This window comes from Schistocerca piceifrons, chromosome 9, assembly GCF_021461385.2.
Source record: "Schistocerca piceifrons isolate TAMUIC-IGC-003096 chromosome 9, iqSchPice1.1, whole genome shotgun sequence".
NCBI lineage: Eukaryota > Metazoa > Arthropoda > Insecta > Orthoptera > Acrididae > Schistocerca > Schistocerca piceifrons.
The window spans coordinates 148,499,579-148,525,743 of NC_060146.1; the positions used below are offsets into that span (position 1 = coordinate 148,499,579).

General features: G+C 40.2%; 1 protein-coding gene across 1 annotated transcript in view; it reads left to right on the forward strand.

Moving 5' to 3' along the window:
• Positions 1 to 26,165, forward strand: part of LOC124717048 (peroxidase-like) — a 117,137-nt gene that overhangs the window by 39,542 nt on the left and 51,430 nt on the right. The window contains exons 3-5 of the mRNA XM_047243722.1: positions 5,689 to 5,938; positions 13,379 to 13,584; positions 24,747 to 24,923. Of these exons, the coding sequence (XP_047099678.1) occupies positions 5,689 to 5,938; positions 13,379 to 13,584; positions 24,747 to 24,923 (633 nt within the window). The remainder of the gene's footprint in view (positions 1 to 5,688; positions 5,939 to 13,378; positions 13,585 to 24,746; positions 24,924 to 26,165) is intronic.

Here is a 26,165-nt window from a genome sequence, read left to right on the forward strand (position 1 = left end):
CTATACCTGGACTCGTCTGTGAACATAACCTGGGACCACTGTTCCAATGACGATGTAGTGCGTTCTTGACACCAGGCTTTACGGGCTCTCCTGCGACCAGGGATCAGTGCAATGCACCTTTCAGGTCTCCGGGCGAATAAAGCGTGTCTGTTCAGTCGTCTGTAGACTGTGTGTCTGGAGACAACTGTTCCAGTGGCTGCGATAAGGTCCTGAGCAAGGCTCCCTGCAGTACTCCGTGGCCGTCTGCGGGCACTGATGGTGAGATATCGGTGTTCTTGTGGTGTTGTATACGGTGAACGTCCCTTACTGTAGCGCCTGGACACGTTACCTGTCTGCTGGAATCGTTGCCATAATCTTGAGATCACACTTTGTGGCAGACGGAGGTCCCGTGCAACAACCTGCTATGTTCGACCAGCCTCCAGTCGTCCTAGTATTCTACCCCTCATAACGTCATCAATATTTGTTCTTTGAGCCATTTTCAACACACGGTCACCATTAGCAAGTCTGAAAACGTCTGCACACTTACTCGCTGCACCGTACTCTGAAATGCACCAACACACCTCTGCCTATGTGAACTGCTGCCAGCGCCACCGTGCGACGACCGCAGGTCAAATGCGCTGCATCGTCATACCCTGAGGTGATTTAAACCCACAAACCGCCCACCAGAGCGTTGTTTCACCATGTATCAGCATTATCCTTAATTTATGAGCATGAGTGTATTTTGTTTTCATGCATGCGTGCATGTCTGAAGGAACATTGCATCAAATCTTACAGATACTATAAAATACAGACACTACACTAACGTATTTCATCTCAAAGCGAAGGCGATCTGATGAGGAAACTAAGTAAGTCTATCCCTGTGCAGGAGTCACATAATTGTGCGAGCACTACGGGAAACAGACACTTGGACATATTCAAGTTTGCGGTGTGTCCGTGCAACATGCGCAGACAGACAAAGCGGTTTAGGTGAGCGCTCGCGTGAAACGGGAAATACGGGTTCGGGTCCCGATCCGGCACATTCATTTCTTTCCAGCAAATTGTATAGCTGTTGTGGTACCATTTCGCAATTTGCTGATACATTTCATGATTTGACATGGCTGTAAATCGTTTGTGGTGTTTGTTCCTATGGACATGGATGTATTTCCAAAAGAATACTGCATCGAACTTTACAAGCACTATTAAATACTGACACTGCCCTAATTTATTACGGGGTAATTTTCTTGTCTTGGAACACTGAAATATCTTTAAAAAAACTATGTATCAGACTAAAGAACAGATAAATACGGCCGCGCGGGATTAGCCGAGCGTGCCAGCACGGTAGCTCAGCGTGTTCGGTCAGAGGGTTAGCTGCCCTCCGTAATAAAAAAACTGAGTTAATCGATCAATAACGAACTTAAACGGATGTCTTACGACGTCCGCTCCGAGCAGATGCAACGAACAAAAGCGAACAAAATGAGATAAAAAAAAGAAATAAAAAAGAAAGCGTGTTCGGTCAGAGGGTTTAGCTACCCTCTGTAATAAAAAAACTGAGTGAACGGATCAACGAACAACCTGAATGAGTGTCATCGGACGTCCGCCATGAATAAAATCAACGAACAAGATGAGATTAAAAAAAAAGAAAGAAAAAAAGCGGTCTAAGGTGCTGCAGTCATGGACTGTGTGGCTGATCCCAGAGGAGGTTCGAGTCCTCCCTCGGGCATGGGTGTGTGTGTTTGTCCTTATGATAATTTAGGTTAAGTAGTGTGTAAGCTTAGGGACTGATGACCTTAGCAGTTAAATCCCATAAGATTTCACACACATTTGAACATTTTTTACATACATACGCGTTCGATATTTTTAAAAATACTATCCGGTGATACCAATGTTGATCCCCTCCCCCTGCCACTCTGCCTCGCCCCCAGGGGGTGGGGCGGGGGCAAGATTGAAATCTTACATATGAACATCCCATTTTTAGTCTAGATACTTTTGTCGTTGCACGATAGATGACACTGTAATCGACGAATTACACAGTTGAGTTCCAAAACAGTTTTATCTAGAAAAGAACATACTGGATTTTAAAAAAATCCAGACGTGTTCAGTGATTGTGAAAAAAGCTTTTTTGAGGAGTGTTCGCTCATTTCCCACCAAAGGGATACTTGTTTGTAACACTTATTTCACAGTAAGAGCTCAAAAATGTAGCAGCCCACTTCGATGCACTTATTTATCTCCACATGGAATGACGCGAGACAACTGACAAGGGAACCTCCCCATCGCACCCCCCTCAGATTTAGTTATAAGTTGGCACAGTAGATAGGCCTTGAAAAACTGAACACAGATCAATCGAGAAAACAGGAAGAAGTTGTGTGGAACTGTGAAAAAATAAGCAAAATATACAAACTGAGTAGTCCATGGGTCACATAAGCAACATAATGGACAATGTGAGCTTAGGAGCGCCATGGTCCCGTGGTAGCGTGAGCAGCTGCAGAACGAGAGGTCCTTGGTTCAAGTTTTCCCTCGACTGAAAATTTTACTTTCTTCTATTATCTGTCTGTTCGTTCATTGACATCTCTGTTCACTGTAATAAGTTTAGCGTATGTGTTTTGCGACCGCATCTCAAAACCGTGCGATTAGTAGACGAAAGGACGTGCCTCTCCAATGGGAACAGAAAACATTTGATCGCAAGGTCATAGGTCAACCGATTCCTACACAGGAAAACACATCTGATATATTCTATACGACACTGGTGACGGCATGTGCGTCACATGACAGGAATATGTTGTCGACCCACCTAACTTGTACACTTGGCGAATGGGTAAAAAGATACTTCTACCTTGCCCGATTTAGGTTTTCTTGTGAATGTGATAATCACTCCCAAAAAAGTGATGAAAACATAAGAGTTTGTCACATAAACTGAAAATAAAAAATTAAACTCTTCACTTGATGGAAGATCTGAACCAAGGACCTTTCGTTCCGCAGCTGCTCACGTTACCACAAGACCACGGTGCTCCTGCGTTCCATCGTCCTTAATGTTGCCTATCTTCCCTTGAACTACTCAGTTTGTATATTTTGCTTATTTTTTCACAGTTCCACACAACTTCTTCCTGTTTTCTCAATTGATCTGTGTTCAGTTTTTCAAGGCCTATCCACTGTGCCAACTTATATCTAAATCTGAGGGGGGTGCGATGGGGAGGTTCCCTTGTGAGAAGTGTTTGCAATGTAATCTGCTAGCATCCATTGGTGATACATTGAATCATGTTATGGCACGTTGTTATAAACTTCACTCTTCAAGTAACCCCATAAACAAAAGTCAGGGAGAAGTAAGGTCTGTCGATGTAGCAGGCTAAGATACTGGACCACCGCTTCCGATTCACTGACGATTGTACACGGCCTCTAATGCCTCCCATGCTGCTACAGAATAATGTACTGGACAACCATCATTATGAAAACACAATGTTTGTCTCAAGCTGAAAGCAGTACTGGAAGGTCGTCCTCCAAGGATGTTTGATACTTAATCACCGTTGAAGGTGTCATTGATAAAGAATGGACAAATGAATTTGTCCCCAATTATTTCACACCAGATATTCACATTTCACAGAAGCTGATGTTCAACCTGCTGTAACCAATATGGCTTTTCCTCATTCCAACAATGTATGTTGTGTCGGTTAATCGTGAGGTTGACCTGTCAGAGAATGACAGTTGAGCAAAGCAGCTGGTGCCTCTGTATTTGCTGGAACAGCCACTGGCTTCTAGAAATCATTGCTGTGAAGTTCCTGAGGGACTTTAAAATTTCGGGAAACGCTAGTCTGATGAATTTCCAATTCACGATTTAGGCTATGCACCACTTTAGTGTGTTCCAGTGTGATTTGAGCTTGAAAAATGTGACAAGAATTCCAGCAAATGTGGCGGCCACACAGAAGGAAAAACTGCCGGGTAGTGGTAGTCAGACGGCCAAGTAAGTTCACGTACCAAAGTTCTTCAAACAGGTGCAGCCAAAGCATTTGGCGATAGTGCAGTTTTGTCAACTTTTGGAACTGACTCCTGACTCCTTCCTGCAAACATTTTTTCTATATAATTTTTAATATGTCTCCATAACTCACTCTCTTAACTGAAAACATTAGTGGAGAAGGGTTATTCGCTTGCTATATAGGTAAGGTACCTTATTGTTCCCTGCATTCCATCTACCTGCCTGAAATTTTAACCTTCTCAGATATTTATCCAGTATTCTTTCCAGCAGTTTTGCATCTCCTTACCTAAAATATGACGTATACATGGTGACTCAGCTACCTCTACTGCTGAGTTTTATGCAGTCTGCAATGTCTTCAAATACTACATGCGTGCTGTACCCCATCTGAGGGGAAGAGATTAAACTTGATTTCATCACTCCACAGAATTTTTGATCAGTCTGGAGTGGTCCTCGATGAGTACTTCTTAGCAAATCGTAGTCTTGCCTTCCTATTTTCTGCAATTATCATAGGATTTTGAGAAGGTCACCTGGCATTTAGATCTATAGCTATTAAGTGACATTTAACTGTTGAAACATAGACCTTCAAGCCATGTTTTACCTGTAGGTCACCACTTATTACCTAGACATTCACAAGGTGTTCTGAGAAGCCAAACACTGCAACGAAGTTCTGAGTTTGTCCTTGAATCAGTGTTGTTAAGACAGCTTGTTTGAAATCTACTGAATATTCTTTAGATTTAGGCACTAGTGTAAGTAAATAAAAATATTAGAATTAGATTTGCTTTGTGTAGTTAGGTTTGTAATAGTCTTCCTAACCTGCAATATGCTTATGAACCTCTTGGACACTGCTTATGGCTGATGTCCACGATTACCTGCACTCAGAAATCAATACATGTAACTGCATCAACGTCAAGCAGTCTTCTGTCTGAATAACCAGTTGTTTTGAGTCTGTGTATAGATAAACATGCCTAACAACCTACATGTTCAACTGCAAAATAATTTTGAGCAATAATGTATGTGCACCATCCTAACCACCGCATTCTCAATGGCTCCAGTACAAGCGAGATATAGACCTGTATGAAGCTTCAGCCTTTTTCATATTTATCACAAACTAAACAAACTTCTTGTTTTGACTCTGCAGCCACATCATCTAGTCTATTATTGTGACACAAGTTAGTCAAATCTTCCTCCCATTCAGATTCAGATGTTAAAAATTCAAGTTTTCTCTTACAATTTTTACATTTTGTGTTAGAAGGCCCTGCTTTCTTCTTCGATATTGTAGAGCTATATGATGCACCCAGCCACTGCATGCTATATTACCCCATTGTGCATTGTTTGACTTAATATGTTAAAAAAATAACTGTGAAGTCCAATTTATTAATTACAGTACTCCAGCTCTAAATGTAGAAACATATATAGATTATTTATGTTGTACATGCATTTAATAATAAATTATATAGTTGGTGTTAGACGGTTTGAAGGGAACCATCTCAGTTTTTGCCTTGCACAACTTAGGGTAACTAAAGAGCACCTAATCCCAGATAACTGAATGGGAATACGACCTCCTATCCTTCCAAATATGAGCCCAGTGTCTCAATGACTGTGCCACCACAGTCGCTGACTCAGTGATTTGTTGTTTGCTATGGCCAAGTTAAACTTCTCACCTTTGTGTTAAGGTGCTCTTTATCAATGTCACAGCTTATACACTGTGTTGGGTAAGAAGTGGTGATGCAGGCTTGTTATTACAGGTGAGCTGAATGTGAGTGACTCTGAACTGTGGGACGTGGTGCAGCGTGGACTGAAGAGGGGGTCCAAGCTGGCAGAGAAGGTGAAGGACCATGAGCGGTGGGTGTCCCAGCGCCTGCATGTGCCACCGTCCACACCAGAGTACCACCACTACCTCACCAATGAGGCCTCTGATTCTGAGAAGCAACACGTGATGGACACGCTAGAAGACCTTGCCAATGTCACCGCATTGGCCACCCTCCTGGTGCACGAGTGAGTCTCTCTCTCTCTCTCTCTCTCTCTCTCTCTCTGTCTCTCTCTCTCTCTCTCTCTCATAGATCATGATCGTGGATCATTCAGTGCTTATTGACTTTTAAATCGTCCTCTTCTGACACTTTGTATTTGCTACTACTCAGTCAGTTAATTCATCAACTGGCATCATATATCTAGACACACACACACACACACACACACACACACACACACACACACACAGAGTGACCCAGAAACATTGTGACAAACTTCTAGTGGAGGTGGGGCTCATCATAACGATGGAGAATTTCATAGCAGCCCATGACCACAAGTGCCAGGGGTAAGTTGTAGCAGAGGTCAAAGATTTGGAAAGGAAACACGAGAGTGATTCATTTGACAAATTTGTTGGACTTGATTACAGCTCTCCTGTTACAACAGATGCTAGAAGTTTGCACCATCAGATGCCATGCATGCTCGACAGCAATGGAGAACTGATTGCCGGAGATGCTTGACACTAATGGAGAACTGTTTGCCAGAGATGCTCAAATTCACCAGGAGCTTCTTTGACTGTAGCAACTTCTAACAACCCTACCACAACAAAGGTCAAAAATTAATTACGATTGTAGTGTTGCTCACGCTGCTAAATATTGCATTTTCGGGCAACAACAAAGTTATATTATGTGGCAGGTATCATTAGAGCACAGTTAATAAAGTCATTTCTTGAAATAATGGATAAACTAGGCACTCATCTTTTCGTGTTTCCCATGCTGATCTCATTGTGAACTCATGGCTCAATCGTCGAAAATCTAGGTAGTGACGATTCCAAGCTCAGATGGAAAGAGGCCTATGTGTTATTCTGCGATATTCAAAAGTTTTATAGATGTGTTTCATAAACCATTCTTGAAGATTAAACTTTTGCAAGTTAAGACAATGGTGATGTAAAAAACTAATCAGCACTCCGAATTTAAGTTACACTTCTTTTTTATTACTTTTGTTGCAACATCACTTCACAATATAAAACATACTTGAAAATATCTTCCTCACTGTTAAAGTTCACATTTCATAAACTGACTACAATTTGCGTCTTTTCAACATGACAACCAAGACTTGACTCTCTAATAATCACTTACGCGCCCAAAAATCAGAGTTACAAGTACGTCAAAGATCATAGTGACAAAAGAAAGAATACACATAAGAATAACATCATTGCAATATAAACATATCGGTGTATCAAAGTATCTCTACATTAATATAAATCAAATCTGAATGTTGTCACAGAAATATGTTAACTATTTTACAGAAACACAGTAGAATATTGCTAGTATCGAGAGGTTGAGGTGAGGTGCCATAATGGTTACATAATTCAAGTACCATTACAAACTGCACAGATGATTCTTGCAATGAGATCCAATTCAGACTTCACAGGATCGCAATACATGAGAATCTCATGGCTACCCACAGAAAGAAATCAAGGATTGATAAATCCAGTGAGTGTGGAAGCCAGGCAACCAGTCCAACATGCCCAGTCGATCAGTGTAGGAATGGTCTCTCCAAATTTCTATGAAAAGCCAGTCCAAAATAAGCAGGCACCCATATGTTGGAACCACACACTGCACCTCACATTTTCTGATATATCTTCAAGCAAGCTGTGAACAACCTGTTCCAGAGAGGTCTAATAACTCATGGCAGTCAAGTGGGATTGTAAAAGGTACAGCCTGACTATGCACTCACTGACCAAAGACACCTACACATTAAGTGTAAAGTGACATTAAACCACATTGTGCCATACACCTTGGGGGATTTCCTGGTACCCATAAGTGCTCACTGTGGTGATTGTGTATGCTACCCCTAGTGAATGTGGCCTCATCAGTGGACAACACATAAGCTGGGAAATTCACATCTTGGCCACTTTGTTGCAGAAACCACTGCAAAAAATGCATCCATGCAGAATGATCATCAGGATGCAATAACTGCACCCTTAGGAGATGAAAGGAGTGTAAGGACTTGGCATTCAAAACATGCTGGATACTGCTACAGCACATTCGTAAGTCCAAGGCAATGCCAAGTATGCTACTGCTTAGACTGGTCTACACTGCATCCAACACACTTTCTTCCCTAGTGATCAAACGTGCCAATTGTGGGCTGCCCTCACTAGCCCTATCACTTCTGAATGACTTGTACTCCCTCAAATTTTGATGCAGATGTGCAAACAAACTGTGGCAAAGTTGACATCTCTCTGGAAAATGTTCTTGACATATGTGTCCAGCAGCTCATCCATTGCACTCAGCTATTCCACAGATTAAGCACATGCCTGTAAGCTCACCATTCATGTACTGTTCTGAGCTTCTCATATGCTGACTAGTGCTTGAATGAGGAAATCTTCACATTCCCCTCCAGTACTCCTGTGTACAGCACCACCTAGCAGCAATCCACTCCAGTAATCTAGTGTATAGCACCACCTATCAGTGTACAATGATGTTTGTGGACAGTGCAGTGTTGAAGTTGACTGTAGACAAAGCTGCACACTGGGCTTCCAATTAGTCACTTCAGTTGAAGGTTTGTGTGAGTACGAGGTACACCAATGAAGAGATGTTAGCAGTTGATAATCATTTATGGAGAATATACACAACATATTATTTAAAGGTACAGCACCAGGCATACTGCTTGTATCTGTAATGTAAGTAAGAAAGCTTTATTGCAGTTACTGTTCTGCTAACTTACATTCTACATAGGTGAGTAATATTTCTACCTTTTCCTCATTGTGTACAATGTACTCATACAAATCTTCAACAGATGATGGCTGACTGGATGATCAGTGCACAGCTTTTTTTTTTATTTCCATTTGCTTACTGTCAGCTCCAGCAAGTGGATGAGCTCCAATTTAAGACAGCTGATTGAATGACTGATGTGCATTGTCCTTGTATTTCCACTTATTTTCTGGCCACTCCTGCAAGTGGATGAGGCAGTCATTCTGGTTAAGGTCAGATGGTAGCTTGGCAAATTTGGCTTCATACACGTTTTATTTTGCTTCTAGACAAAAAGTTATGTGGGGTGGGCAAGATAAGTAGGACACCCTATCTAAAGTAGTGTTCACTCAAGAAAACTATAAAAAAAAGAGCCAGAATTGCTGCCAGTACTTACCTTCCAGAGGTGAAACATCAGGACTGTGGATGTATGTGTGCAGACAGCCTGTCTCATCCTGGGATCTAGGTATTTGTCCTTAAACTTCCTCAACCTATCCCATTCTCTTATCTATGGGAGGAACTATTGGTTCCAAAACCTGGGATAGCATTATGTGTTTATTAATTGATCCTGTAACTCTACAACTGCAAAGTGTACAAAAGAAATTGGACCATTTTTAGCCACTATATACATTTTTTGATCTTTTACACACACAATATTCAAGAAGTAATATTACACAATATTTTTTTGATCTGTCACACAAACAACAACATGACAGATATCAAAATAATAGAAAAGGGTAAGAGATAGAAAAGCAACTGAAATTGACTAGCAGAGGAAAGGCCACTGAACTTGATGGAATACCAGTTCAATTCTACACAGAATACGTGAAAGAATTTACCCCACTTCTAGCAGCTGTGTACTGTAGGTCCCTAGAGGAACAAAGCATTCCTAATTGTTGTAAAAAAGCACAGAGCATTCTCATTTTCAAGAAAGATCATTGAAGAGATGAATGGAAGTATAGGCCTATATCTCTGATGTCAGTATATTATAGAATTTTGGAATATGTTTTATGTTACGTAGTATGATGTTTCTGGAGTCCAAAAATTTCCTCTGTAGACATCAACACTGATTCCAGAGACAACAATTGTACAAAACCCAGCTTTCCCTGTTCATCCATGAGATCCAGAAGGTGGTAGATACAGGTGCCTAGTTGAATTCCATGTTCCTTGACTTTCAGAAGGCATTTGATACAGTTCCACACTGCTGCTTAAGGAACAAAATATGAGCATGCGGGATGCCAGACCAACTGCATGATTTGACTGAACAGTTTCTCTCAAGCAGAACAGGATGTCATTCTCAATGGAGAGTTAGTTAGTTGGTATCATGTCCCATGGATCATTTACATGATAAATTGAAATGAAGTGGAACAAGTCATCAAACATATAAGTTACTTTAGGTGTATCCCAACACAGTGTTATATGTCCATTATTTTTCACAACACATATAGAAGAAATAGAAGGTCCATCGGCATTTCTGTAGCTGATACTGTTATATATAGAATGCTATAAATGCTATAAAATTACAGTGAAATACAGGAAAACTTGGACAGGATCAATGCTTAGTACACATAGTGACAATTGACTCTCAACATAAAAAAATTAAATGTACTGTGCATACATAGACAAGAAGGCCCATTACTGTAAGTTTACACGATTACAGAACAATCAATGGGAGTGGTTACTTCCATAAAATGTCTAGGATATGCTTACAGAGTCAGTTGATGTGCAGCAACCACATTAAATTAACTGTATATAAAGCACATGCAAAACTGAGATTCACTGATAGAATTCTCTGGAATAGTAGTGCATCAACAACGGAAGTAACTTATGCAACATTCATTTGTCCAAAACTTGAGTATTTCTCATCAATTTGAGATTTTTGCCAGATAGGATTGATACAGGAAATAGAGAAGACCCAAAGAAGAATACCACATTACATTACATATTCATTTAGTTAGTGCGAACGCATCACAGAGATGTTCAGCCAACTTCAGTGGCAGACACTGCAAGAGAGGTGTTCTGTGTCATGATGTGGTTGACTGTAGAGGTTCCAAGAGTGTACATTCCTAGAAGAGTCAACCAACATATTGCTTTCTCCTATGCATAGCTAACAAAAAGACCATGGAGATAAAATTTAGATTCGAGCCCACGTGGAACCTTACCAGCAATAATTATTTGCACAAACCATATGCAGCTGGAATAGGAAAAGGTGGAAGAGACACTGGCTCACAAATATCCTCTGCCACACACTGTCAGGTTGCTTGCAAAGCATAGATGTATATGTTGATCTGTACTCTTTCCAAATACAATTTTAATTGCTGCTCCAAGTTTTTTTCTTAGAAACACCCTCATTATATAGAACCAGTGCTTGACCAAGTAATCCTTCATGGTTGACTTGAAACTGTTCCTGTCCATTCGTGTTCTCACAGATGTGGGTAAAGTGTTGTACAAGCTGATGCTAGGAGCATAGAGTATGCCTTTTTGTAATCGTGCAGTATTTGTCTGTTGTAAATGTATTTCATTTATTTTTCTTGTGTAGGAGCTGTGTATAGATTCATTACAGGCAATACATGGATTTTTCTTTTATAATAATTACATTTCACAGTATGTAACTATGTATACATAGTAGAATTTTATTTTTCCTAAATGGCTGCCTGCATGAAGCTCTTGGTCTACCACATCCATTAGTCTAATTATCTTTCTCTGTAATCATAATGATTTCAAACATGCTGCACACTTTCCCAAAAATACTACACCATATTTCAGTACTGAGTGAGCATAGGTAAAATATATAGCCCTGAGATCATCATTTGATGTAGAGTTTCTTAGTATTTGTATTATGAAAGATGTTTTGCTCAATTTTCAGTTTACGTCCAACCCATTTTAAGTTCTATCATATCCATGCACAGAGAAATTTCATTCTTTCTATTTTGCTAATTGCGTGTCCATTTATTTCAGTACGAGTATAACTTGGGGTCCTATTGTGGGTGGTTAATATGTCCACTGTAACAGTTTTTTTTTCAGGTTTATAATGAAACTGTTTGCATAAAAACTACACTGCTATGTTATTTCTAGGAAATTTAATGTTCTTTTTTCAAATGTTTCTCTGATACTTTTTGTAATTAAGATGTTCATGTCATCTGCAAACTGGTGTTGTTTCCTTTTACTACTGTTTGTATCAAAATCAATTAAATGTAGTAAAAACAGGATTGAACCCAGTACAAAACTTTGGGGGACTCCATTGTTTGACCAATGATAATTCTGCCTTTTTCTTTATTGTAATAGCATCCAGCAAAAACAAATACATATGCCTGAATCACACCAATGTGGATGCCACCATTGTTGGCACTACATAATTATTTAAAGCTAAAATAGAGTTCCAACTCGAGTTATACACATCATTTGTTCATTGCTATCACTGTCAGACTAACAGCCAATCACTCCACCCAGCTTCAAGTGAGACAGCTAGTTTTGTAACAATGGTGCATGACATCATTCTTATGGCATCAGCCAAGCCATACATCATAATAACAACATGTCTTTTAATTCAAATTTTAAATCAAGCTGAAGGTCAATTTGTTGCAAGATGAAGTGCATCGTAATAAAAATCAGATTCTCTCACAGACTGCCACACTTTTAATGTGTAAATATTATTAGAAAATGTGTGTGAATTCCTATGGAACCAAACTGCTAAGGTCACCAGTCCCTACACTTACACACTACTTATGGTAAGAACAACACACTCACTCATGCCCAAGGGAGGACTTGAACCTCTGGCAGGAGGGACCGTGCAATCTGTGACATGGTGCCATAATAACTATGTTTACTGAACTGATATGATGTTAGGAAAGCAGGTCACAACACATGAAAAGAATTACAACAAACAGGGCTGGTTTTAGGCCCAAGCAACACAAGCTGCCGCTTGCGGCACGAAGCTGAGATGGGTGCCAGGAGTGCCACAATTGTAATATTTCTGTACAGGGCATAGTACAATTAGTATGGCTGATCACAGCACCCATGACACCCAAATGCAAGGCTTGGATACTGCGCATATTGTCTGTGTAGTGATAATTTACACCAATGGGAATGTGCAAGGGGAAAGAGGGGAAAGTGTGGGTGCCTGTGCTGAAAAATATTCTAGAACAGGCCCTGTCTACAACACTCCCAAAACAAAGGATGAAAGGAATCTAGTTGTTATGTGTACCAAATAACTGCATTTGTTGAGGAGAGTAGAAGTCTATAATCAGATTTTGTGAAGGCAAAGTGTTTTGAAAATTATGGGTGTCTTCTTATCTTTTAATTAATTAATATTTTAATAGCAGTCAGTTGTCTGAATTGTGGTATTCTGCTCTGCTGTTACTGAGACATCTCAGTCGCTTAAAAAACATTTTGGAAAGGTGTGAAAATAATAAGTCTGAGCACTACTTTTGTATCAGGCTTGGTGCGACTGACTCATGAAAACCATCCACCTTAAAACCTATTATGTTACAGAAAATAAGAGGTGGTTCTGACATTCAATAAATATTATTAATGTTAGACTTTCTTCCCAGTTTGATAGTTTCCATATAGCTGGCGCAGGCAAATCTCAAAGTGGATACTGAAATTTACTTGGTCATTAGGTACTGTAATACAGAAACCATTAGTTGCATCTTTTGCCTTAGATTCTGAGGATATGACAGATATTATTTGTCACAGACAATTTTTTGCTTTTTCACAGGTTTAACATATCCCGAGACAAAGTGGGTGACCTTCTCATTGACATTCAGGTACCAGCAGATCCATCCCATATTCCACAAAGTCCAACTTGCAATGTGTCTGCCATCTACAGAACATATAATGGGTCATGCAACAACCTGCAGCATCCAATTTGGGGAATGACTGAGACTGTTTACCCACGGCTTGTGAGCTCAATTTTTCGTGATGGTAATATATATATATATATTTAGTTTTACTTAGTATTACAAAGCAATATTTTAAATGATACGTATTAATGACTCATGAAATGTGGTGTAAGATAATTTATAACAATTGAAAGCAATAAATTCTAACAATTTTAAGAAAAAGTTCTCCTACTTTTGTAAAGTATTTCATAACCACAGTTACAGCTGAGTCCGAGCACAAGCTCAATGAATTATAAATCCTCTTTAACTATTGTATGAAAATTAGACAGTCAAATTGGGCAGAGAAGAAGTAATACTGGAACATGTTCTTGCAATATAGAATCTCAGTTTCTTGTTGGATGAAGTCTGTTGCTACCTTAATTAGAAAAAAATGCTTGTTCACAAAAACCTTTAATAAATACTTGTATAAAACTCATTCATTCAATCACTCTTAATATTTCATTTTCAAAAAAGTTGATCAAGTCGAGGTACAAGGATAGTTCTAAAAGTTCTTGTAACAGAATAGAAAGCAGTTACTCACCTCAGTGGATTTTTTTTTTATTTTTCAGTGTAATCTCCCTGTACACTAATGAACTTGATCCAGCAAAGTTTGAATGCCTTGATCTCATCTCAAAAATTAGATTCCTCCAGGCCTGCAAAATACCTGTCAGCTTCTGCTGTCAGTTCTTTGTTGGAAGGGAATCTATGCCCACTGAGGAAAATTCTGATTTTGGAAAAGAGATCAAAGTCTGATGAAGGCAAATCAGATGAATAACATGGGTTCTGGAACAAATTTTATCTTAGTTTCCACATTTTTGCCATGGAATGACACTTGTGTGTGGGTGCACTTGTCTTGATGAAAGATGACTTTACCAAACCTGACCTTTTTCCATGTGTCTTTTGCTGTAGTTTGTCCAGGAGATTAATATAGTACAGGGTGATTCAAAAAGAATACCACAACTTTAAAAATGTGTATTTAATGAAAGAAACATAATATAACCTTCTGTTATACATCATTACAAAGTTTTGTGGCGGTGTTCGTAGCGACAAACACTTGGCTGTGGAAATGACTTACGAAGTCACCGCCACACTTTTAATAGCGGGCCGACCGGTCCGCTGGAACAGTGAACAGAAAGATGAAAGCCCAAACACTCAGATTAAATAAAAGTCGGTACTTATCTTTTATTAATGAAGATACAGTAACACAGTAGTGAACTCGGTGTCTACAGAAATCTGTCTAGTTCGAGTCGGAGTGGCTAGGTCAGCGTCGGCTGACGACAAACAACAACTCTGCTGCGATGAACACACAACTGACTACCAAGTACACAATTCGGAGGTGAGTATACAACTGAGCGGCGAATGCAGAACTGTGGTAGCGCTCGCGACTCCAGCGCTTAAGAAGCCAGAAGCCAGCGGTGGCGCGCGCAGACTTGCGGCGATTTCCTCTCTCGCTGGCGCTGCTTATGCGGATGGCGTCCGGACTGTGATGCTGCCAACCTTTTGGCAGCGGGCTCAGGTGGCATTACTGGCTAGGACATAACACAAAGAGTATTTGAAAAGGTTTTTTTTCACTCAAAAACAAGTTCAGAGATGTTCAATATGGCCCCCTCCAGACACACAAGCAATATCAACCCAATACTTCAACTCGTTCCACACTCTCTGTAGCATATCAGGCGTAACAGTTTGGATAGCTGCTGTTATTTCTCGTTTCAAATCATCAATGGTGGCCGAAACACCATGTCCTTAACATATCCCCATAAGAAAAAATCGCAGGGGGTAAGATCAGGGCTTCTTGGAGGCTGTCCAGAACTTTTCCCTTTGCACAAACACCCATTCTCTGTAAACTGTTTATACCAACATTTAATACACTACCTATCAGGAGGTTTAACACCATACTTCGTTCGAAATGCACGCTGAACAACTGTTGTCGATTCACTTCTGCCGTACTCAATAACACAAAAAGCTTTCTGTTGAGTGGTCGCCATCTTAGCATCAACTGACGCTGATGCCTAGTCAACAGCGCCTCAAGCGAACAAATGTACAACTAAATGAAACTTTATAGCTCCCTTAATTCGCCGACAGATAGTGCTTAGCTCTGCCTTTTGTCGTTGCAGAGTTTTAAATTCCTAAAGTTGTGGTATTCTTTTTGAATCACCCTGTATTATCCTGCAATTGTCTGACCAGTGGGAAGACAAGCTATCAGCAGAATCCCTTTTGCATCCCAGAAAATTGACACCATGATCTTTCTGGCCAAGCATATTGCCTTTGCTGGAGGTGAATCAAAATGTTCCCACTACTTTGGCTGTTGTTTTGTCTGTGGGGTGTACTAGTGGACCCAATTTTCATCTCTAGTCAGAAACTGACACAAAAAATATTGTTGGTTGCTCTGAAAACAGGTCAAACACTGTTCCAACATTTCCATTTTGATGTGTTTCTGATGCTGCATTAAGGGTTGTGGTATCCATTTAGCAGATGATTTTCTCATATCAACTGCACTGTTAAAACGTTATATGTCCATTCAGGTGACAGCCTTACAGCTACAGTAATTTCTCACAATTTCGGTTGGCAGTTGTCAATGACCATTTTATGCACTTGTGCAATAATATCTGGGGTAGCTGCACATCTTGGCCGACCACTGTGCAGATCATCTCTAAGCTGTCCTGACAAAATTTATACACATATGTCCACTAATCAACAGTTGAATATATAGTGGCAGACTCCTTCAGTGTGTCCTGAAAATGGGTGTGACTTTCCTCTGCTGTCATACATGTCTACAATGTACTTAATCACTGCTCAAATCTTTACAAACCACTACATGGGAACAACAACACAGAGACATCTGAATCACAGATCTCCACCCAGAGCACTGATGTGGCATGTGTTTGCTCATATATAATGATCTATTATTATGTGGGAACCTTCTTGCACTAGTGGTGACATCTGGTGGTGATTCTGTGAACTTCACAAAGTACTCTTGTACACCTTGACAGAGGTAAACAAAACTCAGAAAGTAATTATGTATGGCCTGTTACTAAGTAACTATCATTATTTTTTAATTTCATGTTTTGTGAATCCATGCTGTAAGTGTTTTTTTTAGATAACATAGTTGTACGGAGATAAACAGTGATTAATTTACTTATAATCAATTATTTAAAATGACAGTCACAATCGCATTATTTATTTTGCTGCCAACCGTTTTCAACCTGCGATGGGGTCATCTTCAGGGCAATTTACACCATTTGGTTGCTCGCTGCAGTCATCACCCAGCCTGTGCAACCAAATGGTGTAAATTGCCCTGAAGATGACCCCACTGTGGGTTGAAACTGGTTGGCGGCAAAATAAATAATGCGCTTGTTACTGTCATTTTGAATAATTGATTGTAAGTGGTTAGTGCAGATGTAGAACGTTTCACATGTTATGGCTACATTATAAATTATTAAATGCAGATATGACTTTACAGCCAGATTTTTAGAGCAATAGTTGGGAATAATGCAATACTAATAATAAGGTATAATGTTAATAACAATGACAAACTTTTACATAATGGTACAGCTGCTGTGTTATTACAGTTTATTGACAAATGGTGTAGGGTACTGTAGTGACAGCATGTCATTTACTACATGCATTTCACCATAATATCAAACAAATTCTCATTTATCAAGTTAACTGAATTCACAGATTTTAAGTTTAAGTATGGATGTGATTAGTGGAACCTCAGAACTTATAAAGTATTATATGAGGTGTGTGAGAAAATTAATGAGACTGATTTTATTATATTTTAATCTTTTTCACACAACAATATTATCACCCTTTGGCTCCTGTACACCAGAGCATTCCCAGTCTCAGTAGCAGCACTGAAAGTTTTAAATAGGTAGGGCCTTTAATATGTCATTCGCTTTCTTTTGAATGTTTTCCAGAGTTTCAAAATGAATCCTTCTGAGACATCTTTCTATTTTATGAAAAGTAAAAGGTCACCAGACATCAGGTGAACACAGGTTGGTAGGGGGTGGGGGGGAGTTGTGAAACAACAAGAATGTCTTTTGAAAGCAAAAATTCTGTGATGGAAGTGGCCATGTGAAATGGTGTGTTGTCATGATGCAGCATCCACATACCTGCAATATCCAGTCTCACTTGATTCACCATTTTCTTGGACCTTTCAAGGAAATATTTGTAAAACACTTTGTTGACAGTTTGACCTGGAAGAACAAATTCTTTATGATTGAAACTCTACTGTCAGAAAAGCAGATCAACTCAGCATTCAACATCTATGATCAGATGACTGAACCATTTGGAGTCACTGGCTATCTCTCAATGCACACGTCTGTTGTCCTTTTGCTCAGTTGTGAGGTTTTTTGGCAAAAACCTTTCGCATGCGCAGAATTTGATGTACAGTGAAAGGGTTTAAGTTTAACAGATCACCCATCATCATTAGTGTTAAACATTGGTCTGATCTAACAAGAGCACACATGAATTCAACATTTTTGTCAGTTTTTTAAGTTGAAGGTGTCCCCGAGTTAGGTTCATCATCTTCAACATATTCTCGGCCTCCGAAAAATGATTTATGGCAGGGAAGAACTTGTGCTCTTGATAAGGAATGTTCCCCATAGGCCTGTTTCAACTTTGCAAAGGTCACTCTCCTGGATTCCCCAAGTTTAACACAAAACTTGATGGCATAACATTGCTCTGAATTCCATTTTCATAACACATATCAAAAACACAACTTCAGTAATGGCACTCTCAACAGTCACATGATGACTGTACAGAGCTGAAACTTGGACTGAGTATCTGGGAGTGATGAACACAGTGGCCTACACAAGTAGAACAACACAGCATTGCCAGATTGCTTGCAGTGTTGTCAGTCTTATTATTTTTCTCACACACCTCCTATGATGCTAAAATGTGTGGCACATTAGTGGTTGTGAATCCTGGACTCTGGCAACTGAGGGAGGGAATAAATTAAGTTCTTCTGAGGTCAAGTGCTACAGACAAATGTTCAAAGTAAAGTGGAGTGACATGATTGCAAGTGAAGAAGTTCTTAATTAAAGAAGTGGGAGAGAAGAGAAGCTTGCGGAAGTTAGTTGTGAAAAAAAGAGTGCCATTTATTGGCCATTTAATGAGACCTGAGAGACTCTGGAAACACCTGCTGAACAGCATGTTCACAGAAAGAGACCTAAACAAAGATCACAACTAAGATACACATGGAAAATTAAGAAATATATGGGATGATAGACCTACTGAGCAGTTAAGAGCAAATGGGAAAGACGTGACAGTGGAGATCTGCTATCGACTTGTCCTCAGATGGATCACTACAGAAGAAGATAAAAAAAATCACTGCAGAGTTGGTGACCACCAACAGATTTGACGCGAGTTATTTATACCTTTATGTTTGAGTAATTCTACATCTACATCTACATTTATACTCCGCAAGCCACCCAACGGTGTGTGGCGAAGGGCACTTTACGTGCCACTGTCATTACCTCCCTTTCCTGTTCCAGTCGCGTATGGTTCGCGGGAAGAACGACTGTCTGAAAGCCTCCGTGCGCGCTCTAATCTCTCTAATTTTACATTCGTGATCTCCTCGGGAGGTATAAGTAGGGGGAAGCAATATATTCGATACCTCATCCAGAAACGCAACCTCTCGAAACCTGGCGAGCAAGCTACACCGCGATGCAGAGCGCCTCTCTTGCAGAGTCTGCCATTTGAGTTTATTAAACATCTCCGTAACACTATCACGGTTACCAAATAACCCTGTGACGAAACGCGCCGCTCTTCTTTGGATCTTCTCTATCTCCTCCGTCAGACCGATCTGGTACGGATCCCACACTGATGAGCAATACTCAAGTATAGGTCGAACGAGTGTTTTGTAAGCCACCTCCTTTGTTGATCGACTACATTTTCTAAGCACTCTCCCAATGAATCTCAACCTGGTACCCACCTTACCAACAATTAATTTTATATGATCATTCCACTTCAAATCGTTCCGCACGCATACTCCCAGATATTTTACAGAAGTAACTGCTACCAGTGTTTGTTCCGCTATCATATAATCATACAATAAAGGATCCTTCTTTCTATGTATTCACAATACATTACATTTGTCCATGTTAAGGGTCAGTTGCCACTCCCTGCACCAAGTGCCTATCCGTTGCAGATCTTCCTGCATTTCGCTACAATTTTCTAATGCTGCAACTTCTCTGTATACTACAGCATCATCCGCGAAAAGCCGCATGGAACTTCCAACACTATCTACTAGGTCATTTATATATATTGTGAAAAGCAATGGTCCCATAACACTCCCCTGTGGCACGCCAGAGGTTACTTTAACGTCTGTAGACGTCTCTCCATTGATAACAACATGCTGTGTTCTGTTTGCTAAAAACTCTTCAATCCAGCCACACAGCTGGTCTGATATTCCATAGGCTCTTACTTTGTTTATCAGGCGACAGTGCAGAATTGTATCGAACGCCTTCCAGAAGTCAAGAAAAATAGCATCTATCTGGGAGCCTGTATCTAATATTTTCTGGGTCTCATGAACAAATAAAGCGAGTTGGGTCTCACACGATCGCTGTTTCCGGAATCCATGTTGATTCCTACATAGTAGGTTCTGGGTTTCCAAAAACGACATGATACTCGAGCAAAAAATATGTTCTAAAATTCTACAACAGATCGACGTCAGAGATATAGGTCTATAGTTTTGCGCATCTGCTCGAAGACCCTTCTTGAAGACTGGGACTATCTGTGCTCTTTTCCAATCATTTGGAACCCTCCGTTCCTCTAGAGACTTGCGGTACACGGCTGTTAGAAGGGGGGCAAGTTCTTTCGCGTACTCTGTGTAGAATCGAATTGGTATCCCGTCAGGTCCAGTGGACTTTCCTCTATTGAGTGATTCCAGTTGCTTTTCTATTCCTTGGACACTTATTTCAATGTCAGCCATTTTTTCCTTTGTGCGAGGATCTAGAGAAGGAACTGCAGTGCGGTCTTCCTCTGTGAAACAGCTTTGGAAAAAGGTGTTTAGTATTTCAGCTTTATGCGTGTCATCCTCTGTTTCAATGCCATCATCATCCCGTAGTGTCTGGATATGCTGTTTCAAGCCACTTACTGATTTAACGTAAGACCAGAACTTCCTAGGATTTTCTGTCAAGTCGGTACATAGAATTTTACTTTCGAATCCACTGAATGCTTCACGCATAGCCCTCCTTACGCTAACTTTGACATCGTTTAGCTTCTGTTTGTCTGAGAGGTTTTGGCTGCATTTAAACTTGGAGTGGAGCTCTCTTTGCTTTCGCAGTAGTTTCCTAACTTTGTTGTTGTACCATGGTGGGTTTTTCCCGTCCCTCACAGTTTTACTCGGCACGTACCTGTCTAAAACGCATTTTACGATTGCCTTGAACTTTTTCCATAAACACTCAACATTGTCAGTGTCGGAACAGAAATTTTCGTTTTGATCTGTTAGGTAGTCTGAAATCTGCCTTCTATTACTCTTGCTAAACAGATAAACCTTCCTCCCTTTTTTTATATTCCTATTAACTTCCATATTCAGGGATGCTGCAACGGCCTTATGATCACTGATTCCCTGTTCTGTACATACAGAGTCGAAAAGTTCGGGTCTGTTTGTTATCAGTAGGTCCAAGATGTTATCTCCCCGAGTCGGTTCTCTGTTTAATTGCTCGAGGTAATTTTCGCATAGTGCACCCAGTATAATGTCACTCGATGCTCTGTCCCTACCACCCGTCCTAAACATCTGAGTGTCCCAGTCTATATCTGGTAAATTGAAATCTCCACCTAAGACTATAACATGCTGAGAAAATTTATGTGAAATGTATTCCAACTTTTCTCTCAGTTGTTCTGCCACTAATGCTGCTGAGTCGGGAGGTCGGTAAAAGGAGCCAATTATTAACCTAGTTCGGTTGTTGAGTGTAACCTCCACCCATAATAATTCACAGGAACTATCCACTTCTACTTCACTACAGTATAAACTACTACTAACAGCGACGAACACTCCACCACCGGTTGCATGCAATCTATCCTTTTTAAACACCGTCTGTACCTTTGTAAAAATTTCGGCAGAATTTATCTCTGGCTTAAGCCAGCTCTCTGTGCCTATAACGATTTCAGCTTCGGTGCTTTCTATCAGCGCTTGAAGTTCTGGTACTTTACCAACGCAGCTTCGACAGTTGACAATTACAATACCGATTGCTGCTTGGTCCCCGCATGTCCTGACTTTGCCCCGCACCCGTTGAGGCTGTTGCCCTTTCTGTACTTGCCCAAGGCCATCTAACCTAAAAAACCGCCCAGCCCATGCCACACAACCCCTGCTACCCATGTAGCCGCTTGTTGCGTGTAGTGGACTCCTGACCTATCCAGCGGAACCCGAAACCCCACCACCCTATGGCGCAAGTCGAGGAATCTGCAGCCCACACGGTCGCAGAACCGTCTCAGCCTCTGATTCAGACCCTCCACTCGGCTCTGTACCAAAGGTCCGCAGTCAGTCCTGTCAACGATGCTGCAGATGGTGAGCTCTGCTTTCATCCCGCTAGCGAGACTGGCAGTCTTCACCAAATCAGATAGCCACCGGAAGCCAGAGAGGATTTCCTCCGATCCATAGCGACACACATCATTGGTGCCAACATGAGCGACCACCTGCAGATGGGTGCACCCTGTACCCTTAATTGCATCTGGAAGGACCCTTTCCACATCTGGAATTACTCCCCCCGGTATGCACACGGAGTGCACATTGGTTTTCTTCCCCTCTCTTGATGCCATTTCCCTAAGGGGCCCCATTACGCGCCTGACGTTGGAGCTCCCAACTACCAGTAAGCCCACCCTCTGCCACTGCCCGGATCTTGCAGACTGAGGGGCAACCTCTGGAACAGGACAAGCAGCCATGTCAGGCCGAAGATCAGTATCAGCCTGAGACAGAGCCTGAAACCGGTACAGTGCTGAGGATTTTTATCTCTTTATGTAAATCCTAGTTATTACATGCATCATACTCATTATATACACTTTTCAGTCTATATAACATTTAATTTTTTTTTTACAATGAAGAAGATAACTGAGAGAATATACTTATTTGTCTTTGTGAGGATTCCAGACTGTTTGACAAAATCTCTTAGGAGTGTCTGGGATGGGATCCGTTCATGCTTCCGATAAACTGAATGAAAGAAACAAACTATTTGCATGAGTCTCACTGCCATAGAATATAATCCTGTGCACCCTAATTGAATGGAAATAGCCCTAGCAGACTGATTTGGTTGCCTTCTTTTTACAAACGGGTGCAATCATATGAATAGCAAACACTGCTGAATTGAGGCTTCTATATATTAGGTTGATGCATAAGTTCATATCATATTTCTTTTGCATGTTGGTATTCCCTTTCCTATGGATTTATTTATCGATTTTCATGTTTTACTTGTACTTAAAGATTGCCATTTGAGTTTACATATTGAAATTTTGTTATTTGGGGATAGAGAGTAAAGCTGTGGACACTAGAAAAGTGGAGATATCAAAACATTTCTAACATATTCGTCTGTCTGAGTTAAATAGTCGGGTGACAGCAGCAAAGGCAGCAAGAAACATTTGCACTGAATATGGGAATAAGAAGAATGTTGAAAATTAGATGGACTGATGAGGTAAGGAATGAGAAGAGTCTCTGGAAAATCAGCAAGGAAAGGAATGTATGCAAAACACTGACAAGAAGAAGGGACAGAATGGTAAGACATGAGTTAAGACATCAGAAAATAACTTCCATGGTACTAAAGAGAGTTGTAGAGTGTAAAAACAGTAGAGAAAGACAGAGGAAATAACTTCCATTGTACTAGAGGGAGCTGTGCAAAGGAGAGGAATTTGTGTTGGGCTGCATCAAACCAGTGACAAAAATGTTTCAACATTATCGACTCCCCACATTCACGAAGACCTTTAGGGTTTGATGAAGATCATTTAAATGCATTAATCCACAATGATCCATATCAGTGTACTTGAGAACTGGCAAATGTGATATTTGCATGCAATGAGGAAGGTTCAAAAATCAGGTGTGTGGGTACCACATGCTCTAAGCAAAAATCACAAAAATCAGTGGGTTGGCATATGTGCATCTCTGCCTGCTCATAATGAATTTGCTCATGAACAACACTGACCATTCCTATCCCACATCTACACATATGAAGAGAAATGGTGTCTTCACATTAAGATAAGGAAAAGAAAGGAGTGGCTGAGCCCAAACAGAGTGGCAGTTCACCCTGAAAGACCTGCACATGTCCACAAAAATAGTGTTATGCATCTGGTCGAGCAGCCAAGGCATGGTGTACTATAAATTTCTTCTCTGAGGTGTAACCAATACTGCAGACATCTACTGTCAACAATTGAGACGTTTTGCAGACACAGGTCAAGAACAACAACCAAGAAGACTGCGAGAAGTGAGTCTACTCCATGATAATGCTCACCCGCATTCTGCTAGACTGCAAAAATGCACTATACAGGAGTTTTGTTTATAAGTCATTCCACACCTCCATTATTCACCTGATGTTGTACCCTCAGATTTTCACCTTTTCCACACTTTATTGAACAACTTTCATGAAACTTCTTTGTTGGATGAAAATACGTTCTGAACATGGCTCGATAAGTTCTCTATCACAAACCCACATGATTTCTACAGGCATGGAATCAAAAACTTACACCAGCATTGATAGACTGTTGTAAATAGTGAAGGAGAATATATTATTGATGACTAATGCTTCTGCTGTTATGTGTACCTGTTGTATTTATTAAACTTATGGAAAGTGCTACTAACTTATGCACCAACCCAACAGCTTGTGTAACATCCAACACAAGCTAAACCAAGCACTAAGAGAGCTTTGTAAAGTACATAACCATATGTGTTACAAATACCTCTTCAAAGATCTTGGAATTTCTACATTTATTCATTTAATCCATAGTACATTAACTCCTTAATGGTATTAATTATTAACAATAAAAATCAGTTGCAACAGAATTCTCATTTACATTCATTCATTCACACAGTGCATTCCATAAATTGTATAACAAGGGAGAGCCTTCAGTGATGTATAAAATTCAAGTTTTACATTAACTGGCAGAAGCAACAACTTTGAGTCAGTTCTGTAAAGTATATTAATCATTCCTGAGCTCTCTGTAGCCCTGTGTTTTAATGTAACCTTTAGAATGATGATGATATTTCTCTCTCCTTGGCAGGTATCAATGCACCAAAGAAGTCAGTAACAGGCAAAGAGTTGCCAAATCCCAGAATTCTCAGACAGCACTTACTGCCCACTGGTGATTTTGATGATGAAACAAATACTCTGCTGGTAATGCAGTATGGGCAGCTAATAGCACATGATACTGCACTTAGTTCTGACTGGCTTGGATTTAGTGAGTAGTACTGTCTTCCTTTTTCTACAAATTTCAATGTTACACGGATTTTGAGAACAAAATTTATGATGACCCAGTTTAATTCTAACAAGAAGGAGATAGCAGTTTCCACAGTCTTGGAGAACAAAATGTGCCTTACAGAAATAATATGTTCCATTTGTCTGTACTCACATATGCAGCAAATCTTGTGATACTTACCTGTGAGTGTGTTAGACCTGTGACCACTGGCACTGTACTTTGCCATACACAAGGTGTGATCAAAAAATAATAGGGATTTTTTTTAATTTTGTGGGCTTTATGCATCCGATTTTCAAATTTTTTATGTTGTTGGTACATGTATTCCTGGCATGCAATTGCATTTTCAGTTGGCTTTAATATTTAGTTTATTGTTGACACTCAAAAAGGTTATATAAGTTTTTGAGTGGTTGACAAATTTTTACTTTAGAATAAGCTGGATCAAAGAACTTGCATTAAATTTTACTTGAAAAATGGAATAAGTGCAGCACCACATTCAAAATGTTACTGTAGCTGTTGGGTTCAAAGAGGGCTGAGAAGACATTGAAGATGTAGACTGCCTTGTACACCCTAGCACATCAATTACTGATGACAATCTGGAGGAAGTAAAGAAAATGATTCTGTAAAATTGGCAAATTACCATCAGAGAGGTTGCTGATGATGTTGGAATATCCTTTGGCTCATTCCAAGCAATTTTTGAGTGTTTTGGGCATCAAATATTTAGCAGAAAAGTTTGTTCCGAAATTGTTGAATTTTGACCAGAAACAAAATCATGTAGACATCACTCAGGAGTTGCTGAATGAAGTCGACAATGCTCTAGGATTTGGAAAGCAGCTTGTGGGAGAACAGGTGACAAAACATAGGTACATGGATCTGATATCAAAATGAAGGCCCAATCACCCCAATGGAAACTGCGTGAAGAACCAAGAACAAAAAACTATTCAAGAAGTTTCATCACATGTGAAGGTTCTTCTCACTGTTTTCTTTGATTACAGTGTGATAGTGTATCATGAGGTCCTGCCTTCTGGTCATAAAGTCAATAAAGAATACTACATTGAAGTTATGCATTGTTTGTGTGAAGCAATCCGAAGAAAACAACCAGAACTGTGCCAAAACCACTTATGGTAATGACAATGCTTCCACTCACACTTCAATGCATGTTCATGATTTTTTGGTAAAAAACAAAACTGGGGACATGGTCCCTGCAGCTTATTTCTATTCCTGGGG